The sequence below is a fragment of the Malaclemys terrapin genome, chromosome 1 (assembly GCF_027887155.1).
Source record: "Malaclemys terrapin pileata isolate rMalTer1 chromosome 1, rMalTer1.hap1, whole genome shotgun sequence".
Lineage (NCBI taxonomy): Eukaryota > Metazoa > Chordata > Testudines > Emydidae > Malaclemys > Malaclemys terrapin.
In genome coordinates, this window is record NC_071505.1 from 235,322,153 (window position 1) to 235,340,648 (window position 18,496).

Here is an 18,496-nt window from a genome sequence, read left to right on the forward strand (position 1 = left end):
TTTTGAGAATTCGATGTGTAACTTGCAGTAACAATAACAGGAGTTATACAATTTTTTCAATTTACAATGTAATGTGCTGAAAATGTATCTTACTATGATGGCATTGGCCATGTCTGAGCTCCTGTTGGGCAAGATTTATTTTTATTTCATAAAACATTAGCACTTAAATTCCTTTTTTGTTTGTTTTTTAAAAAAAGGGCATCTTTACTTACATATCATCAAAGATGAGCTTTGTTCTTCTGCAGTCTTTGTGTGCCCTGGATAAAGATGGCCAAGGCTCTGTTTGGGAGTGTGGCTTGTTGCAGAGAACACTTTCTGAATTGATGTGAACTGCTTTCTAGACAACAAACAAGACAGAACACATTGAGAAATTGACCACTGAGTTAGAAAAAGCAACTGATAAACTATGGAAATTTGTCTGCATTGTGCGGTAAATTGCAAGTTAGTTTGCTCACTATTTCGACAGGGAATACACAAAACTAGCTTGTCACTGATAGCCACAAATTCACAGATATTGCACATAGTTATTGGTAAAGGGCTTTAGAGTTTCAAGTGATATGCAGAAGAAACAGAACAGAATTATTAATCACTACCTGAAGGGCCATAACACAATGAGTGTAGTTATTAAATCATTGACCAATTGTGGTTATTCTGCATGTCAAGCCATGTTTCAACGTCCAAACTGTTTGGGGTTTTTCTGTTGTTGCTGTAACTTTCCACCAATTTGGGTTGTTATTCTTATTTGACAGTAACTGCAACAGAATAAAATTCCTTCTGCTTCAGACAAAAGAAGGAAATGGAATGAAGGTCTCAACAGAAAGCTCCATGATCTAACCACCACTTCCTGCCTAGCATTCTCTGCAAGTAATCCACACGATCACTTGGTCATGGCAGTTAGGCCCCAGATGGGCAGATTTGCTAAAACAAAGCCAACCTTGACATTTACAGTTCATGAGCTCTCAACTTCTGCATGGGACATCCAGCTCAGTTCAGTGGGATAGTTTTCAGATGAATAACCAGATACATAAGAATTTTATTATAAGAATTATTAAAATGTTGACCAAATGGAGCATTGCCAGGCTATGCAGAAAATCAGAGTGGAATGCATTAGCTAAGGGTGTGGATCATAAAGCAATCACTTTTTACTTCTAATTTCCAACACATTTATCTTTGAGGACTTTAAATTATTTTCCAGATATCAAATACCGGTAATTATAATTCTAAATGAGTTCATAAACCAACCTCTAAACTTAGGTGTTTAAAAATTTACATTTACTTCATGATGGAAGAGAAATTGGTGAGTCCAACATATTAAAAATGCCTTTTCAAGGCCTTTTATATAGCCTATTTTTCAAATACTTAATTTTATTTATTTCTCTTTATTAAGTGTCTTTGTGAGAGACTCTAGGAACACTTACCCAATTTAGAACAACATATTTAAGACAAAACAACTCAAAGTTAGATCAGAAACAGTTACTTTTTGTCCCCACCTCATTACCCTCCTCTCTTCCCCCCAAAATCTGCCTTTTTGGAACAGGCCAGTTGCCCCTGAGCAAAAGTGACTTGAGGGGCTCAGGCTAAAGTTCAGTTTCCTGGGGTGATATGGAGGCTCTTGAAGCCTGTAATACATCAAGACATAAATAATAATAAAGAATATATTTGGTGAAAATATTCAACACTTTCTCTTATTATTTCTTCTGCCTTTTCATGGAATGTATAATGGTTAAAACCGTGTTCTCTATGCAGGAAAAGATCATGCAACAGAATTCCTCATGTAGTTTCCTGTGGATCATTTCACTGCTGGAGAGGGAAATGCTGAGATTAAACTCTGCTCATGAAACTGACCAATTTTGTGGCCTGGAAAAGCTGCAGATCTCTAGGGACCCGCGGAAGAGCCGGATCATCCACATGAAGGCCCTATTCCTTTAATCCATCACCAGTCTCCCTCTTCCCCCCCATCCGCGCAGCTGCCTCTTGACTGCATGGCAGCACAGCTACTGGGTACCACAGTCCCACAAACCCCCTTCGCCTACAAGAGATGTTCCAAAAAATGGAACGGGTGTGCACCAAAGCTATTATCAACTCCATGATTATTATTAATTTTGGGCAGTATTGGTGGCAAGTCGATGCATGGAGAGTGTCCATTTCCCTTTCCCATGCACAGACCCTCAACTCTAAGGAGGAGCCTTTGATGGAAGGGGAAGAAGGATGCAGCAGGAGTAGCACTCTTTATCGCTCCCTGTATATGGAGCTTCAGGGGTTTGCACTGGTTTTCTCCAGAGAGGAAATATTGGGTTGAGCTTCCTAGCTTAGAAGTTCTACTGTTCATTGGTCTGATTTTGCATTCCTTTCACTCCTAAGACTCCTGTTTCAGGAATCTAGTTATTCAAGAAAGGCAGAATTGGAGCACTTTTCTATTTGCCACCTCTGTCATTTCATGCACAGGTCTGTACATTTATTGGAAATATATTTATGAGGAAAACTATTTCAGGCATGCAAACACACACAAGTTCAATTCAGAATGCCAAGATCAGCAGCATATTTTTCTTGTACAACTTTTCTATGTTTACAGACGTCTGAGTGGCAAAACATGGAATTCCTTACTTTTTGCCTGTTCCTTACTTCTTGCAAACCTTGGTTGTGTACTTACCTGCTCTATGGATTTCCCTCCACCTCCTATTTTTCAGGTCATTTTTAATCCTGTTATGTCTTACCATTTTCCCAATGGAAAAATCTTACTTAATGGAACATTCATTATTATGTTCCTTTCCATGATATTCTGCAGAAATATCCAGGGCTGTATGAGCAGTGATACAAAGAGAAGAAAAATTAACCAGGTTTTATACTATGATCAACAACATAAACTTACATTGCAGTCTGCGGGATGTGGCTGTGGCTGGATTTCACTCTTATGTTTTTTGCTGGAGGACAAGGAAGGTAATAGACTGCTGCCATTAGGTCTACTGGAAGAAGTTAAATCATCAGTGGAGTATTTGTGTTTTGATGCATCAGAGAGGGGTGAGATGGGTGACCGAAGCATTTTCTCATTTTTATTTATTGGCATCGCCAAGCTGGAAATGGAAATTACAGTAATGGAGTGTCACATAGCTGACTTTGAGAAAGGTAAATGTTTTATATATTATCAAAACTTTGAATTTAAAACCTGCTGGCAGGATGAAGTCTACTGATGTCTGGAAACAACTTTATAGTATCAGGATCAAGAGTTCATTTACAAATTTGGATCATGTTTCTTCTCTTTCCCTCGAGGGTAAATTGTCATTCTGGGGTTACTATAAAGTCTATGTCAGAGTACTTGAAAAAATAAGGAGATAAATGGGCAATTGCTCACTGTCTTTTAAGGGTTACTTGGAGAAGGAGATGAGGCTCTAAAGTGTAAGTTTAGGTTATGGAGTCCTATTTCACAATAACAGGTGACAATTTACAAGCCACAGCAATAAAACTATATGTGAATTAAACAGGGAATGTGCTAGAAGACAATTGGGATGTCTCTGTATTCAATGACTAGGCTTTGATCATTCAATTTACGATAATTTGGTGCAGGTTCTGCAGACAAAGAAATATGTGCTAGTGTAATAGACAAAGAAAAGTATGCTCACAATGGAAACAAGGAAATGTGTACTGCTGCATCTTCTAAAAGGGAAAGCTGTGTTACAGAAGCCTTTTTTTTTTAGAGAAGCCACAGATAGGAAAAGCAACAGAAGCAATAAACTGTAAAGAAACTTTTCATGTGCTAATTTGAAGAAGATACTTAATTGAAAAATTAAAGCAACACATAAAGTATACATTTTTTTAAGAGCGAGAACTTTTCATTGCGCCTAAATTTGTGATTAAGAGCAAACAGAATATTTTAATACAATATGTTTCCCTGCCACATTCCCTTCAATCCAGCCTATTCCTTTGAATGTACATTTCTCACTTCTTTATAGATACAGTATCAGACACTACCTCCTGAATGTGGTTGCAAAAGTGAATGTGATACAAAATACACTTTGTTTTACCCCATCATTTCAGAGAACAGAACTAATTAAACATTCGGCTCCCAAACACTTGTTCATTTATCTTACGAGTCTTTAAAAACTTGATGTGGCAGAAACCGTAGCTCATTACTAGAGCTTTTTAGACCTTCATGGGCTCATAAGGCAGTACTTTTAAAGTGTGGCTAAAGGAATTTTTTTGTAATGGCCTACACTTTTTATGAAAGAGAGTTAAGGTGAGCAAATAGTGATTTTTTGGTAAAAAAACCAATGGATTTTAATGTTAATTGGAATATTTAGGAGCCCCTTGCTGACACTCCAACTTGATTTCCTTTTTCAAATAGAAGCTTTGCCCTGGTCAGCTGGGTTCATACAGCATCATCAGGGCGTGAGGCTAAAGTAGCCTGAAGAAGCTACAGCTGCTTTAAAGTGCAACAGCACTAGGAAGGATGATCAAGTGGTTAGGGTACTAGCATGAAACTCAGGATGACCTGCGTTCAGTTCTCTGCTGTCTGAGTTTCTGTATGACCTTGGGAAAGTCACATAGTCTCGCTGTGCCTCAGTTCCTCATCTGTAAAATGGGGATAACAACACTGCCCTACCTCACAGGGATGTTGTGGGGATAAATACATTAATGATTGGGAGATGCTATGGTAATAGAAGCCATATAAATACTTTGGGGGGAGAAGGGAAAAGAGAATTGGGGAAGGATGAGAAGGGAGCATTTAAGAACTTATTTGTTGTCTTTTCGATATACAATTGCTATTGGAAACCATGCATGCATTACATGTGACACACATTCTATCACTTTTAGGCAGTGTGGAATTAACCCCAGAAAAAAACTGGCTAAAACAAAACATGTCAGAGTATGACGATCATTTTGAGAATGTATATGATGTAAAATGTAGGATACGTTGGTAATAGAATACATGGAATAGTATACATGCATCCAATCAACCACAATAAAATAGACTACTACATGTGATATTTTTACTTTATGTAACATATGTGAGTTATAGGATTACAGAGAAGCTGAATGCATATTTTTGATTATGCAGAACATTTGAGATTGTTCCTTTGCATTTGTTCAATATTATAAATAAGAGTTGTTCAGTTCCTACAGTGATGAAAGGAAGAGAAAATCCTACACATAAATGAATACAAGAAATACTAATTATTGTTGAATATTAGACGTTATATAAATTACAAGGTATCTCTTTGCACTTGCACTATAAAATATAATAAAAAGGGATTTTTAAAATATATTAATGACCTGCATGTACTAAGCAGAATGTAACTGAACTCTAAGAAGATACATGACTCAAATTGCTTGCTGGCAATCTCTGAAGAAACCAGGCATGATTGAGATGACTGATTGATAGTATGGCTGCACAAATCTCTGCAAGCTGGATTTTCATGACTCATTTCATGCTTTGCATCCTTTGGAAATTTGGCTGTTTTTATAGTCACACAAAGTTGTGTGTCCTAAACATACCAAATAGTATGGAAAATAACTTGCCCATAATCTTTAGATTGTCTGATCCTTAAGGTATGCAAGAGTTGAGAATTCCAGGCATCAATTCAAGTACTTTTCTTCACTTTGTCCTCAGAATACATAGATTAATTAGTATATTTAAACTGAGATATCTAAGCAAGCTCTAATGCTGAAACTTATAACAATGTGGTGGAGGTAAAAAGGACTAAGGATGGTACCCTAGCTGAACTGATGCCCAGAACATAATGCCTAGGAATACTCTAATGTCTCAGTTTATCCTCCTGTTGTTGCTATAATGATTTAATCCAGCATCCAACCACTTGGAACTCACAACTTCTTTATGTAACAGAACAAAAATATTAGTACAATTATGCTAGGAGCAGCTAATTCATTCATTATACAAAAAAGGAGAGAAAATGCATAAGGATAATTTTTACACATAAAATGTGATAATTAAAAAAAATCTATTCCATCAAATGCCAAACAACACATCGCATTATGATTCAGTTAATTGTGGAGACTGAATTTTAAATAACAAGGGAAATGCATACCTATGTTCGTTCCTGTTGCAATGATTTGCTGTTGAAATACCTGGGGCAGAGGCAATTAATCGTGAAGAACACTCTCGCTCTAAATGAGTCTTCTTGATCTCCCTGTCCTCTTCTTCATTTTCACACTGAATGAAGAGAAAAATGATCATCTATTGAATTTTATAGGTGACACAAGTCCCATGTACAGAAGCAAAAGATTGCTGGGTATTACAGGAAATTAGGGCCTGTATTCTGGTGTATCCTGGTATTAACTATTATTTAATTTTATTTATATAGTCCATAGACTATACAGACATGCACCAAGATAGTTTACTGTCTTGAAATGCTTAAAATCTTAATAGACAACCTGCAAGCAAAGGAGTAAGAAAGAAAATGTGACAATTATTTTTTAACCATTTCTCTCCTTCCATCTCTAGACATTATCTTTTTATGTCCTCATTTTTGTCCATTTCCTCTACATTTCTCCCCCAAACCCATACCTGGTTTCCTTTCACTCTATTCCTTTCTTCCATGGGCCTCATGTCCCTTGTCACCATTTCATAAGTCCTACTATCTCTCTCCTTCCTAGAGTCCCCCCAGACATTGTTATTGCTTCCCCTCCCTCCTTTGAACTCCATGGTCATTTCCATTGTTAGCACCGTCCAATCTCTAAGAGTGATTGAGTTCCTCCTGTTACCCATTGGGTGGGCTTCATTCATTGCTTTGCTAAATGGCAACAGCATTCTGTCTGTTTTACACATTACAATCAGGGCAGCTTTTAAGGCATTAGTATTGTGTCTACAGCCTGGCTCTCATTCATGAGGAATGATGATCATCCTACACCTTTAGAACATGCTTTGTGGTCGTGTCTCTAGTTTACCCATATTTTTAGGGGAATGGTGGTAGTTGTGGTGGATAAGCCTGTTTCTGCTTATGCCACTTTGCCTGCTGTACCCTTATGACATTCATCTGTAATTGGTGACATGCTGTTTCCTTGTCTTATGCTGTTTATTCTGCTTTTTCATTGTGCCTTCCTGTCTTCTGTTGGGTATACAACATGGCAATATCACATTTACCCTTCCTATGTCATAGTGGCACATCTATGCTTTTGCTTCTGCTACTCTTTGACCATTCCTGGTCACTCTCCCATGACTACTGCATGTTACTTCTTGGGCAATGCATACTGGATGAAATGCAGACATTCCTCTGAAAGAGGGGAAGCTCAGTGGGTCTCTGTATGATGTCTGAGCTGTGTTCAGAACAGTCCCTGGGGTCAGATCTGCACAAAGGGACTGTAAAACTGCTCTAATTGGGCAGATGGGGATTCCCATAGCATAGGGAAATCCTCAGCTGGTGTAAAGCTGGTGCATTTCTGCAGTGTGGGGAATGTAGGTAAGTCCTGGCTGCAGGACAGATGTAACTAGAGAGCTGCTGCACTCTGGCTATCCCTGGCTAGTGCAATAGCTGCTAGAGATGGCATCTATGGATGCAGAACAGACATTGGGCTAAATTCTGGACTCAGTTATACCTGTGCAACCCCACTGAGTTAAACAGTATTGCACTGAGAAAAGTTGTCAGCCCAAATGGATCATGAATTTACATAAATTAAGCTCCCGCTGATGTCAGCAGAATAGCTGTATGCAGAGCGTTTGCAGGATTGGGCCCTTTGCTAACATCTTGAGATGACATAGGCACTATCTCTACCTCCCTTCTCCCACACGCTCGTAATGAAGACATGATATTGGCTTTGATTACACAGCTGCATACACTTCATTGTCTGATTTAGGCATCATCTTCAGATGTCCAAGTTTTGAAAAAAACACTAATAAAGGGTACTATTTTCATGAGGAGGGAATGACAATGTGTCAACTGAAAATGCACTACGGGCTATGGCATCTTTGACCCCTGCTGGCTAGAAGTTTTATTTTTGCTTTTCAATGTTTTTTTCTCTCCTGTTCCTTGAATGACTGTTGTTGGTTCAAAGTCACACACAGTAGGGGAGTGAGTGATGATGAAACATTGCTTCAAAAATTTGAATTCAAATCGGATATTATTGTTAAATGCATGATACATACACATATTATATTGTTTGGGTAAACAGATCATATACAAGACATAGATGATTAGATAGATTAGATAATAGATTAGATAGGAAGACACAAAATGTGGTGACGACGCAGGAAAGGAAACAGAACGCCAGGTCTGTGGTAGCTAGAGAGCTTTACAAGCCTCTTGCAAAAAGCCTCCCAGGAAAACTTTTCCTGGGGTTTTTATTTCTCTCCTTACTTTGTTTACAACTCTTCTTAGTGGTTACATTCTTGCGCATAGAAGAGCCAGGCAGTATACATGCACATAAGATAACGAACCCATCTCTTGAGCGCGTGAACACCAGCTGCGAGGGTACAATCAAATCAGCCAAATAAGTTTCCCAAACACAAACGCTGGATTGAAGGTCACTCCTGCCTCGTAGCCATGGGAGCAGTTTGCCGCGCCTGTGGACTGGCGATTCGGGAGCTATGCATCTCTACAACAAAATATGCCATGCAACTTTCCCCTGAATCCCCTCCAAAACCAAAGAAACCCCCATACAGCTTACCTTGCGTTTCCTTCTAGATTTTGGCACAACCTTTTCTGCTGGTGGGTAAGTACAATTATTCTGCTGAAGGCTGGCTTCTTCTTTTCCTCCAGTGCTCATTGCCAGTGACTCCTCAGGTAAACGCTCTGGAACTCTGGACAAAAGAGTCAAATCAATTTTGACCCACAGTGATTTTACCTCATCACTGTCTTTCAGAGGAGACAGGAGCTCATTCCTGCCAAAAGGAACTAGAGTATAAAACTGTTCCTCCAGCTCCTTTGCTATATCATTACTAGTCCTGGCATTAATGGAGCCAAAGGCACTGCAGCTGCTGTTAGTTTTGTTGGTGTTACTGCTCACGGAGTCCCTCAACCTCTGATCACTCCCACCTGAAGCAGAGGCCACAGTTTGAGGTTTGGGCAGAGGATATTCCTCTTGTTCGGATTCTGAATCTGAATCTGAGGAAGATGATGAAGACGAAGACTCCGTCTCGATAAATTCCTTGGATTTGGGGGCAGTTTTGCTTGGCCCTCTGGTACGTCTCTTTTCACATGCAGCGACAGAGCGGGGCTCTTTTCTGTGCCCAGTTCTGTTGTTGCAGGGCCTGGCTTTAGGTTGTTCACAGATGTTATTTTCCAAAACTACTTGGCTCAAAGCGAGATCCTCAGATGTATGGCAGTTCAACGCATCCCCACCAGAGGTCCTCTCTGTTCTTCTTGGCTGTTTTTTACAAGTCGTCCTTCTCTGAGGGCCGCTGTCTCCAGAAACAGCAGCAGCCGTAGGAGGTGATTTCTGCTTCCCTCCTTTATTTCCTGGCGCTTTATTAGCAGTTCTAGGCCTCAACTCCTCTTTGCTGGGGTTCTTAATTTCCTTGTCTCTAAGGTCAGTTTGGCAAATAGCTGGTATTTTCTCACACTCCTGTCCTTCATCCTTTATTCTGCTGTAATACTGATTGCTCTCCAGTCCATGCTTATCATTTTGGTTAAGAATAGATGTTTTGTGAGGATTAACTTTATTTAGCCATTTATCCAACTGCCACTTGTTTGATGATGGCTGCTCAGGCTGAAAGCAAATCAAACAAAACAGTATTTAATAAATTTCCAGCTGTGAGGGACATCACGGTCTGTATTTGTATAGGTTCTCTATATGTTCAGAGTGAAAATAACTAAATTGTAGGGCTTGTACTGTGTTTTTTTTTAACTGTGGCCATGCTGTTCTCATTGGACAAGCTAAGAGTTCAGCTCCTGGAATTAACCCTTTACCTGGTACCTTGGGGTATGAGAGAAGCATCTCCATGAGGGTAGTGGAATCAAAGAAAAAAAAAAAAAGAATGATGCGAAAGGTGAAAAAGACAGTTAGACAGACAATGTACAGTTAGTGCCTGTTTAAGTTTACTGTCTTTATTAGGGTACCCAGCCATGGAACTGAATAATATTCCTCTGCTATTAACAGGAGCATTGACTTTAGGAGCAGAACGGAATGACTAAAGTGCAGGCTGTTAGAGACAGGGTGTACTGTAGAAGCGATATTTTCAGTTTTGAATGAGGTTGGGAAGGAGGACAGCTACTGTGATTCATACTTCTTAAAAGGTGATTCATGCAGTGCGCTATTGACATCCACTTTACTGGGAAATGCTTCCAACTTTCCAAATAAAAGAAAAGATAATGGTGATAGAAAGACAGAAAAAAAAGGGATAAAATCAAGGCTACAGAATGAAGAATAGGGAGGAAAAAAGGGAGATGTATTTTGTATCTTATAACATTGCTAGTAAAGACAAGAATACTTAGACACTACAAGGGAGTTTTAATTGCATTATTTAATTAACTTTCTAGGTACTGCTGTTTTCTCCCCCTGGTATACAGACACTAGAATCATGCAAGATCACCCAAACATTTTTGTGTGTGGAGATATTGTCAGTTACTCATTTTACATATATTGTGTAGCTGTTAATTTTTCTCCTCATTTGTGTCATATCATGTTCCAGTTTTAAGAGTGCATCTAAAGTACAATGGTGTTTGGACAGTGAAGAAGTGGGATAATTATTATTTCAAATGCAGCTATGGCTAAGACAATAATGCCCAAGTGCTTCTTAGTACCTCTTGCAACCAGTAATTTGAATGAAATGAAACAAGTGGTGGTGGAATAAGAATGCAAGGCAAAAAACGACACAATGAAACAAAATAATACCACTAAAACCCCACTGAAGACGAGGTTTGGATAGGGTCTCACTAATATATGAACCGTCTTTTGTGGCTGTAGTCATAAAAAGCTAAATTTCTGATCCCACTGAAATCAATGGGAAAATCTCCCAAAGTCCTCAGTGGGACCAGATTTTGCCTCAATATTCCATTAATTTGAAATAAATAATCACCATGCATGCTATGTAGCTGACATGAAAACCATCACTGGGCTAAATTCTGCCCTCAGTTATACCATGAAGAATTTTACTCTTGTTGTCTAATTTTTCTCATTAGTGAACAACCTATGGTAAAGGTTCACAGGGAAATAACATGCCAACTTTGTACTGTCCCGTTGATGTCCCACCCAATCTCCTGAATGCAACTGGTCAGCCACAAATTTTGTATGTGGCTGCACTTACGATCCCCTCCTCCAGTTTTAGATATTGTCATTCTCTAAAACTCTGTTTCTCACAATTCATAATTCAGGGGCAAAATTACAACATCCGAAAACAATGAGGAACAGCTGAGTGACATGATTTTACAACGTGGTGCTTCCCAGTAGTGGTACTTCCACTATCTACCACTCTGTCACGAATGTACATGCCCACTAAATAGTAGTGCCTCAGGCAAAACCCCTCTAGTACAAACTGTGTTGCCAACTCTCCCAATTTTAGCATGAGCTCGTTATATTTAGTACTTTTCTGAAAGCTCCAGCTCCTGGAATCATTGATTAGGTAAGTAATCCCAGCTTTCATTTTTTTAAAAGGAAAGTTTTTAGAACTTATGCTTTGGAAAAAAAATCTTGTAAATGTGAACCCTCAAAACAAAAGGTAAATAAAAAGATCTCAAATAAAAATCTCTCGTGATTTGCAAGCCAATCTGATGATTCTGGGGGCTTGACATGATTTTTGAATGTTTGCAGTTGGCACCAATGAAGTCAATATACAATTGGAATCTATTTGTTCAATTAATGTATCCAACTGAAAAGCTTTGCAGTTGAAAAATCATATACAAGAACCTGCTTTCACTAAGGCAGACTGTTTTGCAATGGGATGTGATAATGATTGGTAGGGTGAAATTGGCAAAAATGTTTGCAAAATTTCACTGGAAACTTTTCATCAATTCATGTTGTACCCCCCAGAAATTTCAATTATTTGTGGGGGGGTGGGGAAAGAACCTGGCCCACACCTGATCCACTGGATTAGAGTGACCCCTGAGCAAATCATAAGGCACTCAACTTATATCACCTCTGTTCCCCACTTTGCATTGGCCAGCACAGCATTAGTCAGGGGAATATTCTGCTCTCCCCAGTGGGAGCCGCGATCGGCCGAACCTGCGGACGTGGCAGGTAAACAAACCCGCCCGGCCTGCCAGGGTGCTTACCCTGGTGAGCTGTGTGCCAAAGGTTGCTGATCCCTATATTAGAGTCTACAAAGTACAGCTGGAGGCACAAGGGCCATAGATCCAGGGGAAGCCTCCAATGCACGTTCTCTGGAAGGGATTGGGGGGCAGAGGTGCAAACTCTGTGAAAACTATGGTGTCTCCTGCACTTACTATTGGAAAGAGGGACTTAGAGACTAGGCAGCATAGTAGGCCCTATGCAGCCTGGTGCCCTTTTCTTTTAAGAAATAAAGCCACTCTCTGTTGTTCTTATTTATCATTTGCATTACCATATTGCTTATCAAGAAGCCCCTATTGAGATCAGGGGCCCTCTTATGCTAGGCACTATCCATACACATAATGAGAGATGGTTCCTGCCCTGGTGAGTTTTGCCATTGAGGCCAGGGTTTCAGTCCTGGAACCCGAGAATGTTTGCCTAACAAAGTCAGGTGTGTGGAAGCCAGGACAGGCTCTAGTGTTTTTGCAACCCCAAGCAGCAAAAAAAAAAAAAAAAAAAAAAAAAAAAAAAAAAATTCGGCGGCAGGTCCTTCGCTCCGAGAGGGAGTGATGGCCCCGCCGATGAACGGCCGGACGTGCTGCCCCCCTCTTCATTGGCCGCCCCAGGCACCTGCTTGCTACGCTGGTGCCTGGAGCCGGCCCTGGTGGAAGTTAAAAACCAGTGAGTTCCACTACCAAAAGTAAAGGACATGTCCAAAGTTAGTTTGGTGGCAAACTCATCTTTAACTCTCAGTATGCCAACCAGAAAATACAACTGGGGCTTCTCCAGGGGCCTGTGGAAGCTGAAAACTGTTTGAAAAACAAAACAGTCAAAAAGGAGAAAAGGTGAAAAAAGAGTTAAATCTAACAGGGAAACAAATCTGGAGAAGAGACAGGTGCCTAATGACCTTTTAGTCAATCTACCTAGATATATACACTCTTTTTATTTACTTAATATAAAGACTCTGCGTATGCTATGAGCGAGGGGTGTGATTCCCAGCTTGTATACACGTGCTGGCACTAGCTCACTAAGAGCTAGCGTGAGTATAAACAGTAGTGTAGCTGCAATAGCACAGGCAGTGGTGGCAAGGCTTAGCCAGGTTGAGGACGTATCCATGGGTTTCAGGTGGGTTCACACTCGGTGCTGCTGCTCCCTGTGGTACTGTGGCTACGTCATTATTTATACTCGTGCTAGCTCAGAAGAGAGTTAGCGCCGCTATGTGTACGTGAGCTGGGAATCACACTCGTAGCTTGTGGTGTAGACATAGCAGAAGAGAAGTGGGTCAATGACACTGATATATAAGATCGGAGGGGATACCAAGAATATACAGGGAGCTCCTCAGCCAACAGTGCCCAAAACCACAGTGCTCATTGCAGGGTCAGTATGTTGCACCCTGCTGATGTGGGGAGGGCAGAGCCCTGCAAATCTTGTTAGCTTCGACAGATGCTGGCCAGGGCCTAAGGCCCAATATTACCTCCTGGGATGATAGTGTCACAGAAAAACACTTATAGGTACACTTGAAAAGAAGAAAACTGGTGTATGTTAGTCAGTACAGAGAAGAGGAATGGGACATTTAGTCTTCACAGCCTTTCCAAGGGCCTGGTTCAGTATAAAGCAGGACAGAGAAATCCATGTCTTTTGTGTTCTTGTCACTAGAGTCAGCTGTGCTGTAGCAGCCACTGTGTCTCTGTCCCATGCAGCTGCTTTGCCACTTCTCTCCCAGCAGCTCCTCTTCCAACCCATGCTTCATAGCAGCAGATCATGCGACAATGATAAAGGCTCACAGAAAGAATCAGGTTTTCTTCTAACACTGAACAAGGAGTGTAAGTAGAACTTTATTATCCCTAATGCTACTGCAAACCTTCTCAGCCCCTATTCCTACTTACAGATTTAAAGAGTTAGGATACATAGGCTCACACTGCACAGTGGGAATTGGAGGAGGCTCGGAGAGGAGGCTGCCTTAACACTCTCTCCCCCTGCTTAAATTTCCAGTGACAGGGGAGGGATGAAAAACAGAGAATCCTCTCCAAGGGGTGAGTGGGGTAAGAGGTAAAGGGGGAAATCTATGGGGGAGGAGTGGGAGGCGCCACTCAAAGTGAGATGCCTGGGAAGTAGGAAGGTCTACCAGGGGTGGGGATATGAAACCTTGTGGGAGGGATGGAGTGATAACTGGAAACTACATGCTAATAGCTTAAAGCCTCAACTAGATGGCAGCAGGGCACCTGCCCTTCCCTCCCCAAAACAGCCATCCACCCAATTACAGTTGTCTCTCCTACACCACATACACCCCAATCTATTACTTCTGCAGACTTCTAAACAATTCCTCCTTTACAGAGACCACCATGCTAACTTATTGGAGGAAAGCACAACAGTGCCAGACTCCTAGAATTTGGAGAGTAGGAAGTTTAGTCCCTTCAAGGAACTTCAGATCCAGTTATCCCTTCACCATCCCAAACCCAAATTGTCATTGGAATGAACAGACCTCACTCAAGGATGCCACACATGGCATCGGTCCTTCAACTAGGCACATGAAGTCAATCCCTCTACCAGCACCCTCATTCATGGCCTCCATAGAGAGAGAGGATAGCAGCCTCAACTTCTGGATGATGAGTGCATGTTTGGCAGTCTACAAAACAGGCCTGTAGCAGGGCCACCTTGATCCTGCCTCTGTCTCAGTCCACAAATTATGCGGAGACCCTTTTGCTGGTTCAACACCCTGTGCAGTTTATTTACAGTCGCATCCTACCAGCTTCACAGCATGCCTAAGACCTTTCCCAGGCAGAGGAGAGCAATGTCTCTCTCCCTCTTACTGCCCTCTTCCCCCCTGTGCTCTTCTTTCCTGTGTCTATTTGTGGGCTCTTGGCTAAAGGCTTAATTGGCCTTTCTGCCCTGCCCCGCCCACAAATTAGGCACAGCCTTGCATAGTCAGCTTCAATGTACTTCGCCTGATTGGGGCTGCTGTGAAGAGGGCTGACTCAGGCCTTTGTACCTAGCACTCTGTTACCTAGCCCCACTCACAATTTGAAACTGAATGAGACCTCTGAACTGACCTGCATCACTAAAACCTGGTTGGACGCTACCTCTGACTCTATTCTACCTCACTTACTCCATACACAAAGATCCAAAATGAGCTAGAAAAATAAAAGAGGAGGTGGAGCAGCAATCTTCTTTCCCTCTAAACGCAAAAGATGCCCCACCCCAGAAATAAAAACCTTTGAATATGTGCCTATGATCTTTGAGGTGAGGGGAAAAAAAGAACCTAAGACGATTTGTAGTCTACAGAACTCAATATGAAATCCCTATAAAAGTCCCTTATGGACTAATAGACCTGATGCCCAGCTGGAATGACCAGGTCCATCGTTCTTGGAGAGATCCCTTCTATGTACACATTGACAAAGATACACTAGCAACCGATTTTTTGTCCTATAGAAAAAAATCATAGGTTTCACACAGGCAGTCTCTGAACCTGCACACACAGGCAGATACGTGCTGGACCTGATATAGCAGTGGACATTTAGGACATCACAAATGCTGGATCAACCATCACCTCATTCAGGTCAAAGTCATGGCCTTCCCCAGGCCCTCAAATCATATGTTCTAATGACAAGGGACCAACAATCTGGTAGAACAGTACAATCACCTGATGACCACAATTATCTATAACTTCAACCCACGTAGAGGTAGCCCTACGGATTTTGAGAGGACGTGTGAAAAATACTTTGGGGGAGCCAGTTCCTCCAAGTTCACATGACCTCTGGTCCTAATTAACATCCTTTCTGTCCAGCATCATGAAAACTCTAGCCTGACTTGGTCAATTAACTTCCCTCCTCTTATGCTCTTTACCTGAAGAAAAGAGAACTAACTATTTTCAATTCCATGCCGTACAGACACGGACTCACACACACTTCCATTTTGGCTTATGTGGGTGCCCACCATGCTGGATTTTCCCTTCACACCAATTTCTTCTTCTCCATTTCCTCACAGCAGGTCACTGGTCTTTTCCCCTGTTTCTTCCTTCTTTGCCCCCTGCTGGCCTACGACCCCCTTCTCCTTTTCTTGCCTCCTCCCTCCCAATTTTTAGGTGTGTGGAGACACCATATGGAAGGAAAAGATTGAGACATAAAGGCAGATGTCCATAGTGGGGAACTGGAGAAAGAGGATAGAATCTGCAGGGAAAGGGTGAGAACTTGAGTGGAAGGAGACCAATGGGGAGAGGAAGAAATAGGACAGTAAAGAGAGGGAGAGGGGCAAGGAGAGCCCAGGAATGTAGAAAAAGAGGAAAGAAAAGGGAAGGCCAGAGGAATAGATTTGGGGGAGGAGAAAGGAGAAACCAAAAATTAACTGAAAGTGAATCTGAAAAACACTGAGAGGCCGAGAGAAGGCAAGAAAATTGTTGAGTAAAGAAAGAACAACAAAAACAAGGGAGACATGCTACAGTATGCTCTTGAGACTTTTGTATTTGGTGTCAAAATGTTACATAACATACATACTGTATTTTGGATTTTTATAATAAGGGAATGTAATTCTTTATGATGAGGAGAGATTGTGAGACACGGTTGTCATGATCCTGTGTCGTATGGTAAAGGGGAATTACCTGTCTGGGGTTGGGATGTGTTTACAGTCTTGATGCTGGATTTTTGAATACTTTTACATATATTTGTGTGTCTATGTGTGTGTGGGTCAGGGGAATATATAAGGTTGTTTGCAGCCTTAAGAGGTTATCCAGCCAAGCCTCCTGCACGGAGGCAGGGGCAAGTATACCTAGACCATTCCTGACAGGTGTTTGTCTAACCTGTTCTTAAAAACCTCCAATGATGGGGATTCCACAACCTCCCCTGGAAGCCTATTCCAGTCTGTAACTACCCTTATTGTTAGAAAGCTTTGCCTAATAGCTATTTAAATCTCCCTTGCTGCAGATTTAGACAATTACTTCTTGTCCTACCTTCAGTGGACATGGGGAACAATTAATCACAGTCCTCTTTATAACTGCCCTTAACATATTTAAAGACTGTTATCATATCTCCCCTGCCACTGTTCATTTCTCAAGACTAAACATGCCTTGTTTTTTAAACTTCTCTTAGGTTTTCTAAACCTTATATCAGGGTTTTTTTTGCTTTTCTCTGGACTCTCTCCAGTTTGTACACATCTTTCCTAAAATGTGGTATGCAGAACTGGACACAGAACTCCAGTTGAGACCCCACAAGTGCCAAGTAGAGAGGCACAATTACTACATGCCTTACGTGCCACATGCCTGGTACTACATCCCAGAATATTAGCCTTTTTTGCAACTGCATCACACTGTTGGCTCATATTACATTTGTGATCTTCTAGAGCCGTCACATACTTTTTCAGAAGAACTACACCCTAGCTAGTTATTCCCCATTTTGTAGTTGTGAATTTGCTTTTTCCTTCCTAAGTGTAGTACTTTGCACATATCCTATTGAATCTCATCTCGTTGATTTTAGACCAATGCTCCAATTTGTCAAGGCCATTTTGAATTCTAACCCCATCCTCTGAAATGCTTGGAACACCTCCCAGCATGGTGTCATCCACAAATTTTATAAGCATACTCTTGACTTTATTATCCAAGTTATTAATAAAAATATTGAATAGTACCAGACCCACCAGACCCACGACAGACCCCTGCAGGATCTCAATAGATACGTTCTCCCAGTTTGACAGTGAAACATCGATAACTACTCTGAATACAGTCTTTAAATCAGTTATGCATCCACCTTATAGTAATTTAATCTAGATCACATTTTCCTAGTTGGCATATCTTTTTTGTGTTTGCTTTTGTTGAGAAATGTATTTCAGAATGGACAGGGGATCCCGGGGCCTCCCCCATTCCTGTTTTTTTTTTTGGCCTCCCCCCACAGCCTCCCTATGTTTTCTTGGCTAGCTAAGAGCCCGAGTGGGTGTAATAGCTCGGCTGCCACCCTGAATCATAAAGCACAGGAGTCCTTACCTCTGGGCTGGAGTAATGAGAGGGCTTGCTGCCGTCACTCTCACTGGAACTGCTTTCACTCTCTGAGTCAGATTCGGAACTGCTCTCGGATTCACTGGAGCTGCTGCTGCTTGACCTCTTGCTGGAGAGCCCCGAGGTTCTGCTACTGGGCTGCGGCACGACAATGCTGCCAGCCCCACGCACAACCCACCAAGGGGGAAAGAAAAACAAACAAACAACATAAAACAAACAAAAAAATAACAGTTCCACTTTCTGCTATTTTTAGGGGGCTAGCTCACAGCTGTCTGAATATTGGCAACCTGGGCTTTGCTGTTTTTAAAAATAAGTGGTCAGATGGGTTGAAAATAACTTTCTTTTAATGGCAAAAATACCCAA

General features: G+C 41.3%; 1 protein-coding gene across 1 annotated transcript in view; it reads right to left on the minus strand.

The window, feature by feature from the left end:
- Positions 1 to 18,496, minus strand: part of AFF3 (ALF transcription elongation factor 3) — a 452,244-nt gene that overhangs the window by 37,500 nt on the left and 396,248 nt on the right. The window contains exons 10-14 of the mRNA XM_054009691.1: positions 18,122 to 18,287; positions 8,617 to 9,657; positions 6,042 to 6,166; positions 2,870 to 3,071; positions 213 to 337 (exon numbers count right to left, since the gene is read on the minus strand). Coding sequence (XP_053865666.1) covers positions 213 to 337; positions 2,870 to 3,071; positions 6,042 to 6,166; positions 8,617 to 9,657; positions 18,122 to 18,287 — 1,659 coding nt within the window. The remainder of the gene's footprint in view (positions 1 to 212; positions 338 to 2,869; positions 3,072 to 6,041; positions 6,167 to 8,616; positions 9,658 to 18,121; positions 18,288 to 18,496) is intronic.